A 21,876-nucleotide genomic window follows, 5' to 3' on the forward strand; every position below is an offset into this window, starting at 1 on the left:
TTGCTTAGAGCACAAAGAATGAGAAACTCAGTAATTTGTTCAAGGCTTATATCATGAGCAATCACTATTAAGACAGCCCACAGAAAAAGTGTGATATTAAAGCATGACAGAAATAGGAAAAAAGAAAACACTTGGCATTGTAGGATGCTTTAGGATGAATTTTAGCCTTTTCCACCCCTCCATTGACACGTTTTCTTTCAGCTAACTTTCCCTAGACAACAGAATCAATCATTCCTCTCTTGGTAATAATTGAACTGGCATCAAAGTACAATTGATGTCTATTACATGAAGTGATACAATTTCCATTAATAACATAGCTCATCAACAGTGTCTGAAGGTATTTTCAAGTTGGTCAAAAATGCAACTTCAGCATATGGAAATGTTATCAAGGCAAATTTGCAAATAAAAACTAACTTCATAAGTTTGTAAATAAATAAGAAAACTCTGGGGATGAGGTATCATTAAATGAACTACATTTTCATAACAGACTAGACACAACCAAAAATGCTTGAAAAAATCTTGTTCATAAATATTTTCTTTTCTGAAATTTCTGCATGGAAAATCTTAAAGTTTTGCATATAACTTTTTTTTCCTTCCCCTTTTTCTGTTTTCATCTGGCTGCTATCACTTCCATTCTTGTTGCATAGTGCAAAAATGTCATGCCTACATTCTGTCTTGACTTCAGTTTTACCCACAAGATTGTGAGAGCAGCTTAGAAACTATTGGTCCTTTGCAAAATTCTGAATCAGAGTGCTTTGTGCAATTTCTAAAACTTCATACCTTACTTTTTGGCAGTCAGTAACCTGCAGGTGTTCCCTATACAGTATTTAGCAATTAAATCTACAGTACATATTAAAATTATTAAATTCCAGTGTAAGTGCAAGGATTTAATTTTTATTCTTGTAGCTTAAATATTTTGAGGCTGTAGTTTCTAAAATTGCATCTTTTGATGGCTAATAGGAAGACCACTGTGCACTAATTGCTTGGTAGGCTTTTACAAAGTTGTGACTTGTAAAAAAATAAAATTATTTTCTGCTAGGGCAGCCTTATTTACCATATCTGATCAGTGACACATACTTTTACAGTGCTTTGTAAGTAATTAATATCAATAACAGCAAGACATGTTCAGTGGTATATCTACACATCCTACTCTGAAAGGTTGCACTTGATACTACATATGCTGATAATGGCTGTTTATCAAACAGAAGCTTTCTGTATTCTTCAAACTACGTTTTTAAGAAAAGGACATGTGAAGCAACACTGTGAATAATATTTTTGTTTTTAAAAAGGTTTAATTATGTCTGAAGGCACAGGAGGACAACTAATATTTGCACTACTAGCACCAAAGCAGAGTTTAATTTCTGCTTCTGAAATTCAATGTCAAAAATTACTCAGTGAAACCAGATGCTTGCTCCAAACTGCCCCAGAAAAAGCCCTCCATGACTGGAGCAAACAAAAATCCAGGGCCAATAGAATCACTATGCGGTTCTGCAGTCATTGGCTCATGTTAATTTGCGTTCTCAGTATACATTTTCACTACACATACCACCCATCCTACATGAACACCAAAGGATGCGACAGAAATCAGCATTAGGTCCTACCTACCAGCAATCTTTTTGCTAAAGTTCATTTCCCTCCCCCAAATAAAAAGGTTTGCCTCCTGTGCAATTTCCATAATCTCTGTTCGGAAAGCATTTTCTTCCTCTATTATGTATAAAACATCCACTTTGTGAACTAATCAGCAAAATGGATCAATGCAGCTATCAGTACAGAAATTTTCAAACAAGAATTAATGAAGGATCATGTATTGATCTTTCAAAAATGATAAAAAATAAGCCTGGTAATTTTAAGAGTATTTAAATGCTGTTAGAATGTGAAGAAATGAAGTAGAACTACTGAGTTACAATAAAACTCCACCAAATAACTCCACCATAAATATACCAATCATTTACTCTATGGAATCTAAGTGACATACAGTAAACCTTCGTACAGAATTTAATTTAGGATTTTATTGTGGACTTTCATTTTTACTGTTGTTGTTATATTGGAAAAGTTTTCTATTTTCTTTCATGCTATAATTGTTTTCAGTGAGTTTGAAGCAGCCACATGCTGAGGCAACTGGCACTCTTACAAACCATAATGTCAGATTAAAGTTACTTACTGTTACAGGAAGACAATCTTTACTGAAGCACCTAAAGAATTAGTAAAACTGCCACACCTTAGTATTAGAGCTGTTCATTATATGGAAGACATGTTTCAAAAGGGTAAGTGCACTTGGATGTATATTTGCTCTCCAGTTAAAACTAACTATGGTAAATAGAATCATGTAAATGAAATATGTGGAGCTGACCAATATACAGTGGTCAAGAATGGCTCAACTAAAAGGGACTGCTCTTTGAGGGAAACGAAAAGTTATCCATCCTCATGCATCTTCTAATAAGCAGACATCTGATCTCTAGACTGTAATTTTCCCAGGGAGAAATACATCCAAACTGGTATTGAAATTATTCTTAAAGAATTTCCAAAAAAATTACTTCAGCCACCTGCCACCTATCCCCTTCCTAGCAGTCTGCAAACATACAGTTCTTCTCAGGCAGATGTCAGACCAAACCAAGCCATATTGTAGGACATTTTTTCCTCTATACAATCACCTAGATACACCTGGAGGCATGAGAGTGTGGGGGAGAATACCAGTTGCACCAACTTGTGAAACAAAAAGATAAGTTCTCCAGAACTTGTGGGGAAAAAAAAAAATCTAATAGGATATGCACCCAGAACTAAAAATCATTCCTAGAGCAAGAAATACATCAGAACTATAGATTAGGAAGAAAATTAGGAAGTTATTTATTGCAAAAACATCCTACTGAGAATGTACTGTTGCTAGGCTTATTTAATGAGCATTAAAAACACTTCCTTATCAGTTCTAATTGCATAATAAATTCATTGCATTGTTTCCAGAAACAGTACTAGAATACTCTATTAGGAAAAACCTTGTTGGATTCTCCTTTAATTGAGTTCAAACAGATGGTTTAATTTCTGAAATACTAATCTACCACCATGAGTTCTATATTTCATGGCACTTTATTTTTGATTGACACTGAGGGCTACATTTACAAGGCAAAGCCAATCTTCTTCTCTCCAGGAACTGATGCAGGCAGCACAGTACCCCCTGCCATAATACTATCAGACTGTGAATCACAATCAAATGTATAGGTCTATCCAGGACACATGATCTTCACTTCCACAATTTCAGCAAAGAGACTGCATCTTTACAAACTACTGCCTCCCACCATCTCGATGCGTGATGATTCCTTTTATTTAAATCAGTAGTACAAATCTAGGCTTTGACTTCACAAAACTATTTTCTTTTAATTTTCTGTAAGTGAACATCATTGTTGAGTAGAAGCACAACTGCTGCACGGTTATTTTTATATTGAAAAGTAATCATAGAAAAAAGTTATCTGTCGACTAAGATGTGGATGAAAACATCTAAAGCACTAGATGAAACAAAAATGCACTTCAGACTTGCATAGTTAAAATACATACAAAAATAGAAAAAGGAATGTGAAGGTGCTAAGATTTCCACTCAAGTTAACTAAAGTGCAGTCCTACAAAATTTCTGAATCAAGGTCTTGACAACAGAATTATTTGGTATGAGAATTTCTTCTCTTTGGAGAATTTATGATCTATCCATTGAGATTTACAACTATCCAATACAGCAATGCAGCAAAACAGTGTTCTGTATCTAGGCAGGTGCCCGGAGACAAAATATAGAATCATAGAATCATTTAGGTTGGAAAAGATCTTGAAGATCATCGAGCCCAACCATAAACTTAACTTCTTAGGAAACACCACCGAACTAATAAACATGTATGATTTTTTTTAAAACATGGTCTTCCAGTTTTCAGAGATTTAGTCCCATAAACATTTTGAACACTGTGGACAACAGAGCCTGCAATGGAAAATGGGTGCATAAATGAAAATACTCAGGGGTATTTTATTTTGTGATGAAAAGACTTTACCAGCAGCTCAAAGCAGCATAAGAGATTGCCACCAGACATACTGAAAACCTTGTATGAACTAAGAGAATATTCTCCTAAGAGAATAGCACATTGATTATCGGAGAGGTTTTTTTCTCTCAAATTGCATGTTAAGCACAAAAATACTGTTTCAACAGTTCTTGGTAAGAGTAATTGATGATTTAATGAAGATCTAAAGGCTAATTCAATTAGAAAAGGAGTTAGTATATAGCTGCTTATTTCCAACATTTGTTCCCCTTGTAAAAGAAAATCTCTATACATTTTAGAGTTCACGAAAATGAATGACTCAGAAAATACATTACGCCAATAATTAGAGTGTAGAAGGATTAATATTTATGGGAAATTTGTAAACATTTTCATAGCTAAAAATGAAACGAAAAGCACTCCAAATTACCATGACAACGACTTTCTGGCTTACTTTGCAGAGTACTTCTGGGTATGCAGCTTACTGTTTGAAAAACTTTACATTAAGAAGAGTTCATAGCTGCTTGCATAATTTCACTCAAAGAACTCAAGAACTACATAGCCCAATTTATCTCTCACATGCAGGAAAACAGAAGCAATTCTAAACAAGTCAATGGTGTTACTGCAATGCAATATCTGTGTAAGCAGAAGAAACTCAAATGTATTTTCATTTCAGTCATTTAGAACTTGTACAGACAAAATACTTAGGTATTGATTAGGATATCAATGTGCAACAAATTATTTTAGATGGGAAATAAACAGCAACTTAAAGGAATTTTAATTCCATTCCAAATCTCACAAATCACACTGAGCCAATCGATCTCAGATATTTCCATATTTAACTGCTTGTATAATCAGAAGAGTACAAATGGACTCCCTATAAACTGTCACAAAACTAAAGCTAAGAAGCATAATGACATGATTTCCAGCTTTCTCCCATGCATCGTACACGAAGATGGATCACAATATCAAGAACCAGATTTAAATCACCCAAAAGCACATTCAATCTTTGATTTCACAGAGCTGCTACAATGCTTGAGAAAACACACACAGAGTTTTCTGGGGTAAGGCTATAAAGTATTCTCTTGTATTTCCCAAAGGAAATTCAGTGTTTTCCACAGCTGAATAAATTGGTTTTCAAATTATACAATTCATCCTGATATTGTGCTTCAGTATTACAGGTAAATATCCCCATTTCAATAGCTTGTGTTCTTTCTTTGTCCCCTGATGGAGATCATAGGGATGGGAAATGCTATATGGAGTTTTTTGTTTGTCTGTTTTTTTTTGTTTTTTTTTTAAGGCAGGAGGCACTAATCTCTGCTGAAGTAGGAACACTTTAAGATTCAGAACAACAACCTGTAGAGAAGCCTGTCTTGAAGCTGACAGTTATGCATGACAAAAAACCCAAATGTGTCTTTAAAATATTTAGGAGGACCATGAAAAAATATAATTGCAAATACAGAAAGATAACTTTTTGTTCAAAAGAACACAGTTTTCCCCAGATAGCTGGACATATGTAACATATCTGCCTTGCATTAAGCCCCAGACAAGACGGGTGAACTGAGTATAAGGACCTGAAAGGGGTGAAGTGACAACAAGAACAACAAGAGAAAATTGAGCTGGGAGACAAATTAGCTTCAAAAAGCTTTCCAGCTCAGGAGTGGCAAAGAGAGTTCATGCATGCATAAACTCTTTATATGGAGAAGTGTTGCTATTTCTGTGCAAAAACTGAAGAGCCTTTCTACCTGAAATGAAAGGCAGCTTGCATTCAGTTAATGTTAATTATCTTGAATTTCTCCATTCTGCACAACCTTTAGGCTAGGTCAGCCTTCTGCTAAGCAGGCCGAAAAATGTCTATCCTGATATCAAATCTCAGAATCAGTCTTTTATCGCCTGTCAATGGGGAAAGTCTACCCAATTTACACTAACCAAGAAAGGGCGCTCTTATCCTTTTAAAATCAGAGAGTGGTGTCATCTTTTCTTTCAGGGTGTTCCACTGTCTCCTCTCCCAGTGGAGCCAATCCATGTCTAAGCCTCCCACCCCTGTATCTGTCTGAAGTCAAACTATTAAAAGTATGCCATCTGGAAATACAGTTCACATCAGTCATACCTATCTTCTCATCAGGAAGCCACAGTACCCTTTTTAGTCCTAAAAGTCCTGCCACGTCCTATAACAATTGGTTCAGTCTTTAGGAAACAACAGAGCAGGAAGAGAGGAAAAACTGGATCCTGGGAAGTTTTCTTATTCCTCACACCTTCACCAAGAGAAAAGAAAGGAGGCTTTTTCAGGAGGCCAAGAGTGCTGCTGGGCTGGAAGGAATCCACAGCCATTCATATCATTGAGGCGGAAAGTTTGGCACACTTGAGAGGAAGCCTTAAACAATGGCGAGGTTTAGCAGCAGCTGGCGTTGGTAGTGGGAAGCGGTGCAGCCCTGACACAGGGCAGGAGAAGCCAGGAGCAGCTCAGAGGGCAGGCAGGCCATCAGCAGAAGCTCCACCTGCCCCACAAGGCCCACTTTTGTATTTTCTGTAAAGGCAGACACAAGTTATGGAAGACATCTGACGAGGTGAATCTGCTGGATGCTAACTACCTAAAAATACAGCTCTGTGGTCATCCCATGACACCAATACAGAAAGATAAAAGACTGCCATGTGATCATTACTTTGAATAAACAAGTAAAGACACAGAACAACATTTTAAAACAAGGATTATCGACTGGAAAGTGCCGTGCTTTACTGGCAATAATACATGGTGTAAAAATCATATATGTACTGTTTCTCTAGAAGAACATGTCAGCTATATCTGTACTATGCGCCAGAACTAGGATTGCAATGACAAGACACTCCAGTTGGGTTAGGATGACAATGGGCTGGACACACCTCCTCAAAAGACCTGCAGGAGCAATATTCATCACTGCAAGGGATCTGCAGTATCCCTGGAGCAGCATGAGGAGGACATTGGATCCAGTGAAGTGTGACAGGATCCTCCTGTCAATTGAGGATCAGCTGCAGACAACTTAAGAATCACTCTTTATCGATCCATTATTGCCATCAGCAGCAGAACTAACATAGCCGGAGCTCTTAAAAGTTTTGTGAAAATTCTCCCTGGCAATAACAGGACACGCCCGGAACAAAGCTGGCAAAATGCATTAAAGCCATCTCCCTCAAAATGACTCCTAGCCTGGTAAAGCTACATTAGACAATTACTGAACATTCAGGAGAAAGTCAAATAGGGAAATTTGGCATGGAAATACCAGAGGAAAAAATACATAGTAAAGCAGATCTTGGTTACATATGTTTCAAGACAAAATCCAACATCTACTGCATTTTTTAAAGATGTATGTACTATCAGAAGTATATTCATTTTTAGAGATCTTGCCATGAATAAAACCTATATATTAAGAACATTTTCCATAAGGAGGCATTGAAAGCATGTTATCTATAAGATGGCTATAAAAATGCAGTCAATTATCTGGAAATCACCAGGATTCTTCTTTCAACTATTACACAGTTCGAGGTAGAGCTTATTGCAAGCCTGGAGCCTTTGACATGAAATCTGTATTCCAGCACTGGGGAAAAAAAATAAAAGAAGCACTTGTAGAAACTGCTTTTTAATTTGATATTGTGTTAACTGATTACATAAACCCTTCAAGTCAAGAAATGGTTTAGTCCCCCACATCATGATTAAACCATCTAGTGGAAATTGTATTTATTTTGCTTATAGGTACATTTCTCCTTTCCCCCTCATTCTATGTGTGTGTCTTTATGTATGTTGTTACAGTAAGACATTTAATCAAGCCCTTTTGAAGTGGTAGAGTGGAAACAGCTGTTTCTGACAATGTGCCGATGACATGGGGCTTAAAGCTGTCATGAGCTCCAGATTGCAAGCAGCACTAATATGTAGTTGGGATGGTAGTGACTTGCAGGTCATGGCATCTCCTTGAGGAATGCTTCTAAGCCAATCAGCTCAAGGTGGTGGCTCAAAGTCTTAAGGCTCTGGTGAGCTCTCTTTCATTTAATACTCTTGAGGTCACACTTCAAAGTGCTCTTTCTTCTCAAGAGCCGTTGGCCATATGTGGGGTTCTAGAGCAGATTTTTAAAGATTGGTTGCTTCAAGTTCAGACTTAAAATATTAGAAATGCAGTTCTATTACACAAATGATGTCTTAAAAGTTGCATAAAAGCTGAAGCTTAAGTCAATATCTCACGTACTTTTAAAGAATGCCAATTTAAAGAGAGTTTCTGGATGACTGATTTTTCCACAACAAAGTGAGCTTAAAGTTCACGTTTTAGAGTGCCTCACAACTTGTTAAAACAATTTCCTGGTTTGTGAACATTACAAGATGTAGGGCACTCAGAAACCATCTCTGAATACAGATTTTCGTCAGTGTTACTCAGAATAATTACTGCATAAATGCCTTGCTGTCCAAGAAACCTACACTTTCATTTCTTCATGCAACTGAATTTGTTAAAATTAGACTAATGTGGATAACATACACCCAAGCCAACATTGCCAGAATAAATACATATGTGCTTCTCACTGTGAAGGCTCTAAATTGATTTTGTCTTGATCATGGTACACACACAATGTGGGAACGCATTTTGTGCAAAGTATTCAAAAAGATCCAGAAGCTAGGAAAGCTAATTTCTGTAGGTTACCTATACGGTTGAAGGAGGAAAAGACAGTCCTGTAAGAAATGGTACATAGTAAGTAAAAGTAGATTCCCTTCTCCAAACTGCTTCCTGGATTCGTCTCCCCCCCTTGGCTCTCCAGGGGAAAGTGAACTCTGTGAAGCCTATTTGGAAATAGATAGAAATAATCTTAAGAAAGCTTGCTTCTTCAGTGAAGTTTAAGACAAATGATTCCCATCTCCACAGCATCACTATATTCTATAGAAAATAGTGCTCTTGTGAAATGTGACTAGAAATTATTCTCATAGAGGATAAATACACACCTATTGAAAATAAGGCCAATCATGAACATTATTAAGAGAATCACTAGGTCTAAATCTGGAATAATAATACTAGACAGATTTGGGTTTTTTTTGCACCCAAGCTGCATTTCAGCTGGTGCTGTTATTGTACCGAAGTTCTTTTGCACTCTGCAGAATGAAGGTGTATCCAAAAGCATGTGGATATACATTTTAACACACCTGTTCTGTATGCAGTTGTTCCTTTACTGGGTGTGATTTCTCTGCAAATTCTTTATTCATTGTAATAAAGCTTCTCACTGAGAAAAGAAATTATATTTTCAGTATTTTTCAGTCCTCTCAGACTTGAATGATGAATGAATCATCCTCAATACTACAACAATAAGATCTTTCTACATTTGCTTTTTTACATTGTACATGTTTCAGAGAAATTACATTTCTTCTGTAACTGAATAGGGTTTTCCTGGCAATGTTTTTAGCCTCCTTAGTCACACCTTTTATAAAAATGCATTAGTTGAACGAGAAAGTGACTCAGACATGAAGGCATATTGGTTGCTCACTGTTGTGCCCCTATCTTGAGACACTGAAATAAAAGAAGGCTTGCTTAGGAGACAAACGCAAGAGTGGAGACTGCTGTCTGGAAAGAACACTGAAATAGCCAACTAAGCAGCTCTGAAAGTCATAACCCAGATGGCAATTTAAACTGGACTTGGGTGTAGAAAAGCTCAGCAGAGCAGCTTCTGGATCCAAAGGGCTTATATGTTGGGGAGCAGGTGTATGAAGTATTGCTTCGTTCCAAAAGCAACAGGAAAGGTTCAGAAACCGAAGAAAGGGATGCAAAAGAAAAACAAAGCAAGAATGCTGAGAACAAAATTGTGTCATGAAAGCTCAATGAGCACACAAATTTGCTAACAATTAATAAAAATCGAGTCTGTAGCACTACCAATATCTCTTATTGCTGCTAGGATGATATTCTATAGTACCAATATTAGAGATATTACACAACTTGTAATATTTGTAAAGAAATGGATGCAAGAGAATGGAAATCTGAGTTTTGCTTCAGTCTGTACAAGCTGAAAATCAGGAGCTAGGCATGGGTCTAATTCTAAAGAATAACTGTTAATTTAGTTGTCTTGGTACAGTGAATAAGAAAGGAGTTCGTAACAGAGAAACGGATCTTCAACTTGGGATCTGGACGAGTGATTGGGGAAACCATAGGAGAAAAAAAACATCACAGTGAAGAAAAACCAGAGAGCCAGTTTACTCAGGATCCTGATCCAAAATTCGCTAATGTCAACAGGTATCATCTCAAGCACCAGAAGGGGGAAGGTTCTTGTTAAACAGATGCTTTTAGCACTTAATTTTTCTAGGAACAAGGTTTATCCACTGCACAGAATGAGGCTTCAGGGCTGCCACAGTATTCTCACGGAGAATTTGGGAACAGACCTCTTAGCAACTAAAATTAAACAGGCGCATACAAATATGCACATAGATATGTGTATATATGTGGAACTGTGTGTATGCATGTGTCTGTACATTACATCACATTCATACAACTAGTATTTTGAATTTTCTACAAAGAAATGTTTCTAGATTGTTAGTGATCGATATAAAAAAAATAAAACTAAAGTCCTTCAGCACTATATTTTTCTTAAGGATATTTCTTTAGCATCTTGACTCACACAATTTTGCTGATCCTTCATATTCATAAAACAGTGAGAGGATACACAGGTTATAACCCAAATAACAAATTAAACTGTGGACATTGTCAACCTGTGAGGAAGGTTCCTACACAGCTCTGGACTGGACTACTGCAGTCTCTCAGAGTCTTTCAGAAAAATCGAGAGCTTCTGTCTTAGCATGTCTGCATTCTATTGCTCACTACCTAGAAAACCTCCTCGAGCAGCTTCTTTTCCTCCCACTCCGAAACTATTACGGTAAATTTGAGAGTTAATATGAAAACAGATATGTATGAGTACTTCTATTTTTATTTTCATTCTTGAGAAATTGCCCTTGTACAGCTGTCAAACAGTTGATGCTGGCACTGAAAACAGATACAACTTTCCCACTCTGCATCATTAAAATATATTTTAAAAGTCATGAACCATACGCATACTATGCTTAGCTAGAAAGTTAAACTTTGTCATCTTGAACGTAAAAGTGAAATCTCTTAAAGAAAGCTGAACAGCAGGACTTTTTAGATTTTAACTTAACTTAAACTACTCAAAGTTAGAAGAAAGTTGCTGTAATAAACTGGTCTGATGATCTTATCTTGCAGAAAAAGATACTTGGGTCTTAACAAGTAAATCTCGTCAGCAATACCTAGAAATACCTAACTTTTATAGTACCACTGCCATGAGCTGGAAGCCCTCAGTTGCTTCCAAAGCTTTCGGAGAAACCTTACACATATAATCATATTTATAGACCATGTAATATATTAATATTTCATAGTAATGTATCATATTGTGTATTAATATATCATATTATATACTAAAATATATTTCTGAGTTTCTGAGAAACATTTTGAGAGTACAATGAACAACAAAAAAGGGAAAAGGAACTGTACCAACTTGGAGGCAACTGAGGGAATTCTTACAACATTAAGGTATCCACTCAGAAAAAAAAATAAGTCTTGCATCTGAAAGCAAAAGGAATCACAAAGTGTAAATTTTTTTCTCACAAAGTATGAATTAAAGAAAAACATAGATTTTAGAGAACTTTTTTTAAGAGACGATGTGAAAGTGCGTAATTTCATTTGAATAAGTTGAGGGTTTTTTTAAATTATATTTTGTTAGCTTGTTTTGAGTTTTAGCCGGTGTTACTTTTGATTCTTAGGTCTGAAAACTCTTTCATTTTAAGCCTGCATTTTTAAATTTTTTTATTTTTTTTTTTTACTGAAATTGCTAACTCGTATACTCAAATTTGGCACTATAGACTTTTGTGACAGGAATGTGTTCTAGAGGTGATTTATTGCATAGGTAAAGTATCAGATATTTAAAATAAATTCTGCCCCATTTATATTCATGAGTTGTTTTTTTTTTTTCCAAAATGTGAAGGTAATTGAAAAGAAATACAACGTTGAGTAAAAAATGGTAAAAAGAAAATATATTTCTTTAGTTCTTGATGCAAAAAAAAAAAAATATTGGAAATGAGCTGTTATTTTTAAAAAGGGTCTGTCATATACTCCGACATATTTCTGCTTCAAGGAATAAGCATTTCTTTGCCAATATACAACAGACTCAGAGGTAAATACCTCTGAGGTAAAATCACCTATAAGTTTGTTGAACAACAATGTTTGCCAGAAGTTCATGACAGAGGAAAAGCCATAAATGCATTCTTTAAAATGCCTTAAACAGTGGATCACAGAATAGCTTTTCATTGTCTTTTACTAGTGAAAATAGATGGAATTAGGAGAGCTTTCCAGACTTAACACATTTAAAGGTAGATAAATAAATCTAAATCTAGAAATCTTTCCCAAGTATATTAGCCAAGTGAGACTTGTTGCTAGAACACTTCACTGAGACAACTTGAACGCACAGTGACTCGTTTGACAAACGAACAGCTTTATCTGACTATACAGTAATTAACCATTAAAAGAACATATATTATATAGGCCGAGAGATAAATGCTCCAGCAAGAAGTTTCTGCTTGACACAAAGGGTTCAGCACTGTAGCATGTTCTTCAACTTCAGCAATGGATATCACTACGAAGGTACTTACGTTAGGTCTTAATCCTGCTGCCATTTCATAATACTTCTCAGCTTCTTCATTGAGACTGGCTTGTCTACCAGGACAGAAAAAAACAATATAGTTACAACTCATTTTCCTTGGGTTAACCATATCTAAAGGAGCATAGCTAAAAACAAAATAGTGCAACTACTCCCCACGGTTTAAGGATATTACTAACAAATGCACAAAATATATCTCAATCTAAAAGATTTTTCATAGTTTAGAATATCCATTATCACAAATTCTCTTTGCCTACCTTATTTTCTTCTTAGTTCTGAAATTATATTAGTATACACTGGAGAGAAATGCAGAAGGCCAAACACTCATCTGAGGCAAAAATAGAGACGTATCAGTCTTCATCAGTAAAATCTGGCTCGATTTTTATAATTAGCCATACTTTAAAAATTATGAAGCTGTAGATTATACAATAATACAGTTCCTTTCTTTGTGCCTGTCCCGGTTTGAAGTAAAACCGAACCAATTTTCTGTTCTGTAACTTTACATCCCAGCTAGGCCTCCTCTAACTCTCTGAAATTAATGGCATATTGTGGAGAAAACTGCTCGTTCTCAGAGTGATAAGCCCAATGTTTGTGCTCCATGCCAAGGAACGGTATGCAGGGAGGCCTTTGCTTATACTTATTGCTATAACAACCAAGGTCAGCCAATTTCGTTATTTGCCCCCTTAGAGGGTCGGAAATGGAAAAAACGTAGAGGGGTCACATCGGTGGGGAGGAGTGGACAGGACAGGTGACCCAAACCTGACCAACTGGGGTATTCCATCCCATCTGCCCCTGCTCAGTATAAAAGCTGAGGGATCAAAGGGTCAGCCCCCTTCCTGCGATGGCTGACGTCCAGAGAGGACTCTGTCTGTTCATCTGCCTTTGATCCCAATCCGTGTGTTCCTGACTCCAGAGCTGGAATCCAGTTCCCATTCGTCACTGAGTCCAGTCTGGGACTTCCCCAGTGCCTGCCGGTGATGTGACTGTCATCCTGGGAGCTTGATATGGTTTTGTATACAGTGTATCTATTTAATTATTTTCTTCTTTATTTTTATTTTAATATTAATTCTTCATTAAAGTAGTTTAGTTCATTCTAAACTTCTGAATCTCCTTATCTCTTTCTCCTCCTCTCTCCTCTTTTGGGGGGGGGGGACGGGGGGGGAAGGGCCATCTGCCAGTCCGGTTTTGGTAAATTCAGCCGAAACCACGACAGTGCCTCACCAAGAACACTATCATTCGAGGAAAAAAAAAATAAATCAGAGAATATAATGATTTCTCAAAAAAGGGTTTCCGTGAATCAGGGACTTCATTCAAAAATTAGAGTTCTGATTTCAAAATTTACTCACATGAGTCTGAGAGGGGATTTAAACTTAGAGCTCATATCCCAAGGCAATAAGGTGAGTTTCTGGGTACCTGAAGCACTACCAGCTCACCTCTTTTTTTTTTTTTTCCTTATTAATATAGATGGCATCTATGTTCTCCTAGTAGTTTAGTTTTTATTCCTTCTCCTTAGTTTTCAGTTTAATGCCTTCAAATGAAAATGCAATAAGTTGCCAAAGAAATCAAACATATTTTTGTCTTAACAGGCCCTTTTTAACTCTTCTCTCAAATGCCTCTCTTCTATTGTCCCTACCTTCTTAATTTCCCTCCAACTATTCATTTTGGCTACTGGCCTAATGAATATCAGTTGATCGCATACATGGCATGAGAAAGATTGTAAATACGTAAGAAAAACCAAGCAGGACTATTGCGCAGGCTGCATATCTTCTGCTAAAGTTATTTCCTTTTTCTTCTATGAAGCATTAGGCCTCTTCATAGAAGAGTTGGGACAGGAGATCTTCAGCATATTTGTGTTTATTATGTGATTACAGATTAAATTCTGTGATATAAAATGGAACAATTAGAAAACAAGGATAAACTCCTGAGTGGGGTTGTTTGTTTTTATTTTTTTTTTTTTCTTTTTCTTCTCCTTTTGATAACAGTCACTAGTTCAAAGAGTATCAATCAACTGAGCACTTGTATCTGGAGATTTTGACTTCTTCATTACATGAGCTTTTACACGCTTTCTTATTCAGTGATCAAATTGTGTTCCCATCCACCCAAATTTTAAACATTATCCACATAATACATGATGGGCAATTAACCCAAATCAACATATTTTGACAGTTATTGGTCTTGGGAGGAGAAAGGGAGGAAGGATAATCCCTTTGAAGTTTCTCACATAATTCACGTGGAAGTTGAAACCACTTCCTGACTAACAATTTGCCAAGTAGAAGCTAGTTTATACCTGTTAACTGCTTTAAATTACTTTGCACATGTATCATCGACTCAGTGGTTGCAGTGGTTAGAAATGATTGAATGTCTAAAAATATTCATTTAACCTGCTCCTGAATCATTCCTGCTGGGCATTAGTAGCACTTGAAATGACTTTAAAAAAAAAGAAAAAAAAAATCATTCCAAATTTCAGGATTTTCTACAAGGCATATAAGATGAAACATCTCACAGAGATTTTTTTTTTCTTTCCTGTTGGCACAAAACTGTCAGGAAACAAAGCATTTCTGAACGTGATGAAATTCTGTACAATAAACAAGGAGCCTTACCCAGGAGGCAGATACAGACTGTACACTTCACCTCCAAAAAGTGTTGTTGGCATGTGAACATGGAAATTAAAATCCTGTCCCCTTTTAGCCCAGTGGAAATACATGGCTTGCTTGTCTCCCACACGTACATCTTGAAACATGGATCATTAATCCCTAAGTTGAAATTGGTTTGAATTTATAGTTCTCCATTAAAAATGGTTTAAAGAAATGAATGCACACTACAGTAACCTGTACAGGAAAACGCCAGTTCCATTTCTATGGCATTCAGCAACAGTTCCTTTAGTTAAGATACAGCAGAATTCTGGTTCCAATTTTAACTGGAAATCTAAACTAGAAAATCATTAAGTTAAGCCCTGGAATGGCTTTCCCTTGAGAAAAATTAAAAGGCACAGAGGTAGGAAATTGCAGTAACCCTATGCCACTAAGCAGCAAAGGGCTCTGGATCAATGTCAAACAATGAAAGGACACTACTAAAGGAAACATAATTCACATTAGAGTAAAACATTAGATAAAATGTTGATAATAAAACAGGACAGAAAGGAAGCAAAGAGAAATTTGGAAGACAGAGTCCTTTTCAAAGTTATGAGCTGTATTTCAACCTCTATCCTAAATCTTTTCATGAGGACTGACCTTGAAAACACATCTGATTTCCCCCCGATTAACACCTAGCATTCAATCTTATTTTAAGGGACAAAAGTGTTTCCTCTTTTCATTCTCTCCTATCTCTTAACCTGAGCCTCCAGACCTACCAGTTCCCTGTATTTTGTTCCAGCTAACTGCTAGTGACACCTCACAAATGGGCCTGACAACACATCGCTCAGCTCCTCCTGGCACCCAGTTAAATTCAGCTTGCATTCATTTTGAATATTTATGTTGATCACTGGAAAAAATATTGCTTTAAGAGCTAAACAACACCTGACTGGTTTAGATACACAAACATGTGAATGAGAAAGGGTTATTTTTAAGCCGCCTATTGCTTGGCATAAGGCTTCAAACTGATGATTATTTTTTTGAAGTGAAATCATAGATATCAGCCCAGATATAAGGAAGTTTTCTTCAAAGAGATTCCTATTTGAAAATACTGAATGTTGATAATTGGCATTCTTAATGGGCCTTTTTGTGTCACAACTGAATCATAATCAGATTCCATACATATAACCCTTCATCCACATTTTTTTGTTTTACAACAGCTACAAAATTTACATAGACTATATGCTTAGGCATACATACATATTTATATTTAAACACATCGAGAGTAATTAAAGAATGAATAAAAACTGTTTAGGCAATAACATAGCGTAAACTTGTGCCTATGAGACTGTGCCAGCTACTACATTTTGTGTTCAGTCAGTGTTCTTTGGAGAGCCAAAACACACTCATAGAAATTCACTGAAAAATGAAGACCATGTCATGTAGTATTGCTCTAATTTAGTCTTCTGTTTTCAAAATAGCCAATAAACACGCTATAACTTCATATAATATGAATGTTTCCCACAACAACCCACTGACCTACAGAAGCATGAAAAAAACCAATTATTCCTAAAAAATGTGCTTTTAAGCAAAGCTTTTTATCTTCTGCTTGTTTTCATTTGGAGACAACGTGTAGCTCTTTTCCTGTTTCTAATTAGTACGGCGGTGTCACCACACTGCCATTCCTCCTTCTCAAAGCAATCACCCCCTAGATCACAGGAAACCTATCTCATGGCAGCTCACCTCAGTATACAACTACAAAGTGAAATTTAGCACTGTTAATATACGACTCGGTTACTGAAGTTACAGCCACCATATATGCTTCACTACATTCCATTACAATGTATCTAGCTTTGCTGAAAGGCTTCAAACTGAGGCTATAAGCAAGAGCATAGCAATACTACACAAGTAAAACACATGACCAGTTACTGTTTTAAGAAGAACCAGCCAAACAGCTACATGATCCTTGAATGAAGCTGTCTGGAAAACAAATTTATTGAGAAAACAAATTTTACAGGCAAGTACTATGCAAGTTGAAAGTTACCAGACTGTTGCAAAGAAATTAATTACATTCATCCCACATCTCACTCCTATTACAGATGACTTGATTCATCTGGCATTGCATTATCAGGATCCTACAGAAGTCATCAAGGCAAAAAATTAATAACTATGTTTGTGTAATTAGGAACAGGGAGGTCTGTCAATAATGCAAACAAAACTCGGGTTGTTTTTTCTTGGTTTCAGCTTTGGATTTAGTCACAAAGAGAGGAAGTAAACAGTGTTGGAATACTTGACAGAGGGAGCAGAAGTCTTTCTTGCGACTGCTAAACTGATAACAGGCTATCTATAAATACAGCTGCTATAATTGGAAACAATTAACAATTCTGTTGCAAATTTAAGGAAAAAAAATTACCGCTCAGCATTCTGGTTCAAAATTTTCAAAACTTGTTAATTTTGATTTAGGTTGCATTTTAATTTAAACGTTTTGCTCAGAGAGTAAAGGGATTAAAAATAAGGAAACTATCTTAGCACTAGAGTAGAAAAATAAAGTAGACTTGGAGGGAACGGTGTGATTGTTTTCCATCCAAAGCAGCTGTAACCCAGATTTGAAAGAGTTTGCCTGCAATTCTGAAGGAAAGTCTACATATTTCTGATTCTTGTGACCCTCCTTGGGCTAATGGTGGACACAGGAGAATGACAGCAGGGAAAGATGATTCCTTTCTAATTCAACAGTACCTCACTGGGTAGAATATTGTCTGAAAAAAAAAATAAATTAGAATTTACACAAAAATCTAAGTTACTGTTATTACCTCCCAGTCACTTTGGAAATCATGCGTTATTCCACATTAATACCAATTTCTGTCTCTTAGTCCACAACACAATTTTAAAATTTATCACTTCTCTCTCACAACAGTCAATTCACATTCATGCCCTGTAAACTTCTATAATGTATTTTCTACCTCACAGCTGTGCAGTCCACTCAAAATTCTTACCAGTCAGTTTATATAGCTCTCTACGGTACCTGAAGAGCAGTTGGTCACCTATATTTTCATATTATTATACTTAATAATTTCATACTACTATACTTAATAATTTCAGCCTTTCATTTATGACTGTCTTTAGCATTCACAGTTTCTAGCTGTGTCACTCCATGCTGTTTGGATTATTCCCTTCTTTCCTTTGTATCTTGGTATCTGCTTTCCTCTTGCACTCACCTCAGCTCCCAGTCACTCTAAGTATCCTGAAAATCAGCTGCTACTGAAGTCCCACAGACTCATGATGGATTTGTAGCAGGTCTGTCCTGCTGTATGAATATACATTCCTCTTGTCCAACAGCTATTGTGTAAGCAATATATTGAATACATTGCTAAGTAAAGTACTGAACAAAGGCAGACAACAGAATCATAACCTTTTAGCAAAAAACAGTCAGATCATAACACATGCAGTTTTAAGACAAAACTTGGCAGCACTGAATTTTACTTTGCCATCCTGACTCTTGCAAAATCCTCCAAACCACTTTAGACTCCCAGAGCATATTAGGAAGGCATTACGATCTTCCACAAAGAAAGCTGAGTATTTAAGTGAAAAATTAGACCAACTGGATATCCCAAAGGAGCACAGTTGGATTCCAGCTAAACTAAACCACCAGGGCTTTTTTTTGGTTTTAAGGGATTTGGTTTGGTGGGTTTTCTTTTTTTCTTTTTTTTTTTTTTTTTTTTTTAAGGTCTTGTTTTTTGCTTACAGCTAAAATAGAGAACACAGCTTAGAATCACTGAGCTCAATGATGGTCAAAACCTCCCAAAAAGTGTCCACTCCCAACCAGATCAAGTAGGGTAACCATGGCTGATGCACAGTACAGCAGCATAGCTCTTACTCTGAGACTGAAAAGTACTCATATCCCGATGTAAAGACATGTGCCTTCAAGACCTGAGACACTTCACTCAGGGCTCACAGAGAAAGTAAGAGATTTACTAAACCTATTTCCAAAATAGTATTGCTCTACATCACCACATTTTAAAATATGCACCAAAAAAAATCACACCATTAAGCCATCTTCCACAACACACTCACTGAAATCGGGAGTCTGACACACTCTAGTCTTCTGGACTCAGCTTTCATGCCTAACTTGCCATGCTTCTTTCTGTGAGTTTCTTTCATTAATCTAAATGTTTCAAATTACTGAATTCTGTCTGGAGAGGTATCATTCAGAAAATAATGAGGAGGAAGGGAAGGATCTTTAAAATAGTTCATAAACCTGTGGCAGGTCAAACTATTGCTTATCAGTGAACCCTTTGTCTCGGTTTCCTTTCTAACCTACATGCAGTGAGAGTTATTTCTCAAAAGGCGTTCTGGGGCTTATTTCAAAATCCTGGTAAAAAATTCTTCATTTTGAAACACAGGTTACTTGGCTGAAGCTGATTCTACCTTATTTTTAATACCATTTTCTTTTCCTTTCATTTCATATTCTAAATGTTAGAAGAATAAACAGACACTTGAGATATCTTCATTACAGAAATCATCTCTATAACTGTTTTTTGATAATGAAGTATATTTTTTATTTCCTTTTTATGCATTTTCAAAGGATAAATATAATCTAGATGAAATCAAGTATCCTTATAGCTGTAAAGTGGACAATAGACAATAATTACATAGTTACCCTAGAAATAAGCATGAAGGATACCTATTACAGTAAAGTGAGTTTAATGATACTGTTCAGGCAGAAGCTTAATGTCTCTGAATATCCAGGTCTGACAGCTTTAAAAGGAAAAAGACAAGTCTAAAATTTTATTCTGTTCAGATAGGAGAACAGAATTAAATATAAGACTACATTTTAAATCACAGACTGATAATATCATTAAGTGCTCCTATGAATCTCAAAGTCATCATTAGCCTGGGAATATTTAGATTTCTAATTAATGTAGTGTTCCCTACTGATCTTAACATAAAATGTGATATTTTCAATATTCTTTAGTTACACCCGGATCAGAAATATGGTTTTATTTGCAGTTGCTATACATTCTAAATTTTAAAAAATCAGGTGAAAGGAAATCTTGCAGAAGATTTTTCACAAAAGAAACACTTGTTCTTGTACACAAGGAAAAAATATTACCTGCTTGTGAACAACAGAAGTTTTAAAGGTAAGAAATTATGAGATAATGCACAGAAAATTAGAAATAGAAAGTTCTAAATCCTGCAATAGTTTAACTCCAACTCTTTTTATCTTATTAGCAATACTGAATTGTTCAAAAGAGTTGCTTGGCTTTAAGAAGAACCCTATGCAAAGGCTATAAAGACATTTTTCCTCCAAAAGAAGAGAAGGAAAATCAAGTAAGGCAGATGTAAAAGCACTAATCTGAGCATATGGACTGCATTGAATGTAAAAGCACTAACCTGAGCATATGGGCTGCATTGAATACAACATCAAATTCTGTATTATCAAGTTCAGCTGCTTTTTTTGCCATCTCAGCTGCTTCTATCAGGCGAGATTCTTCTAGGAGGAACTGACCTGCAATGGAGTGCATGAACATAAGCCCACAGAAAACAACTGATGGATAAGACTTCAGACAACATAGTCAGGAAAAAGGAATTAGAATAACAACAACAAAAAAATAATTAGGTGTCTCAGATTCAATTTGTCGATCTGCTCTGTATTTCAATATCTTTAAAATATAATTATGGAAAAAAATGCAATAAATATGACTGCTAATAAATGCAGTATTTACAGAACATACTTATGAATAGTGAGAATGATACAGTAAAACTCAGTGAACAAGAAACAATACTCCTAATCCCATAGAAGCCTTCCATTTAAGAACTTGCCCTTCTGTCTAAACACTGATCCTCACGACCTCAGAACAAAATGAAATAAAATAAAATAGCATGTACAAATGAAATATATTCCCATTTTAAAAGCATATCTCAAAATCAAATTTAAAAATATATGTAATTATATGTAAGCAAACATATTTCTTCAGCTTTAGAATTATAAATGATACTTTGCTTTAAAATTATTATATATATGTATGCCTTAAAGAACTGGTATTTTATCACATATTTCAGTATCACTAAAAGGATGACAACTGGTAGATTTTTGTAAGTTTCCTACATTATCCTTACATTTCACTTTAAAAAATAGAAGATGGCTAATATCGGGTGACTGAATTTTTACAAATGACACTACTGGAAACATTAAGCCAAGTAAAAACTGAAAAGAATGAATAATTTAGCATTAACCAAACTTTAAAGTACAGTAGTTCAAAACAAAGCACATAGTAACTAGTAGAACTCTATAAAACCGAATTTCCCTTTGAAGAAGAGGAAAAAAAAAAACCACTTTGGAAGGTACTCAAACTACCTTATTTCTGCTCCTTTTAATGATTTTTTCACACCTAATTTGTAAAATGTGTTATTTTTGGATCAAGGACTTTTCAAAGGGTTTCAGCTGTCTAGACTGTGTTGGCGTAACTTTGTATTTGGAAAAGCTATCTTAAAGTACGGTGATTATACATTCCAGCATCCCATCCTTCCTTTTTTATCTTCATTTGTAAAGTAAGATCACTCAAACAAAAGTCCACCAAGCCATCACTGGCCACAAGCCTCTTCAGGAACAAATTATTTCCTCTTATGGCACAGGATTTTCTTTT

At 35.9% G+C, this 21,876-nt stretch overlaps 1 protein-coding gene across 1 annotated transcript in view; it reads right to left on the reverse strand.

Annotated features, from left to right (window-relative positions):
- Positions 1 to 21,876, reverse strand: part of TMTC2 (transmembrane O-mannosyltransferase targeting cadherins 2) — a 255,407-nt gene that overhangs the window by 10,962 nt on the left and 222,569 nt on the right. The window contains exons 10-11 of the mRNA XM_074168501.1: positions 20,624 to 20,738; positions 12,655 to 12,718 (exon numbers count right to left, since the gene is read on the reverse strand). Of these exons, the coding sequence (XP_074024602.1) occupies positions 12,655 to 12,718; positions 20,624 to 20,738 (179 nt within the window). The remainder of the gene's footprint in view (positions 1 to 12,654; positions 12,719 to 20,623; positions 20,739 to 21,876) is intronic.

This window comes from Numenius arquata, chromosome 2, assembly GCF_964106895.1.
Source record: "Numenius arquata chromosome 2, bNumArq3.hap1.1, whole genome shotgun sequence".
In the NCBI taxonomy this organism is placed as follows: domain Eukaryota; kingdom Metazoa; phylum Chordata; class Aves; order Charadriiformes; family Scolopacidae; genus Numenius; species Numenius arquata.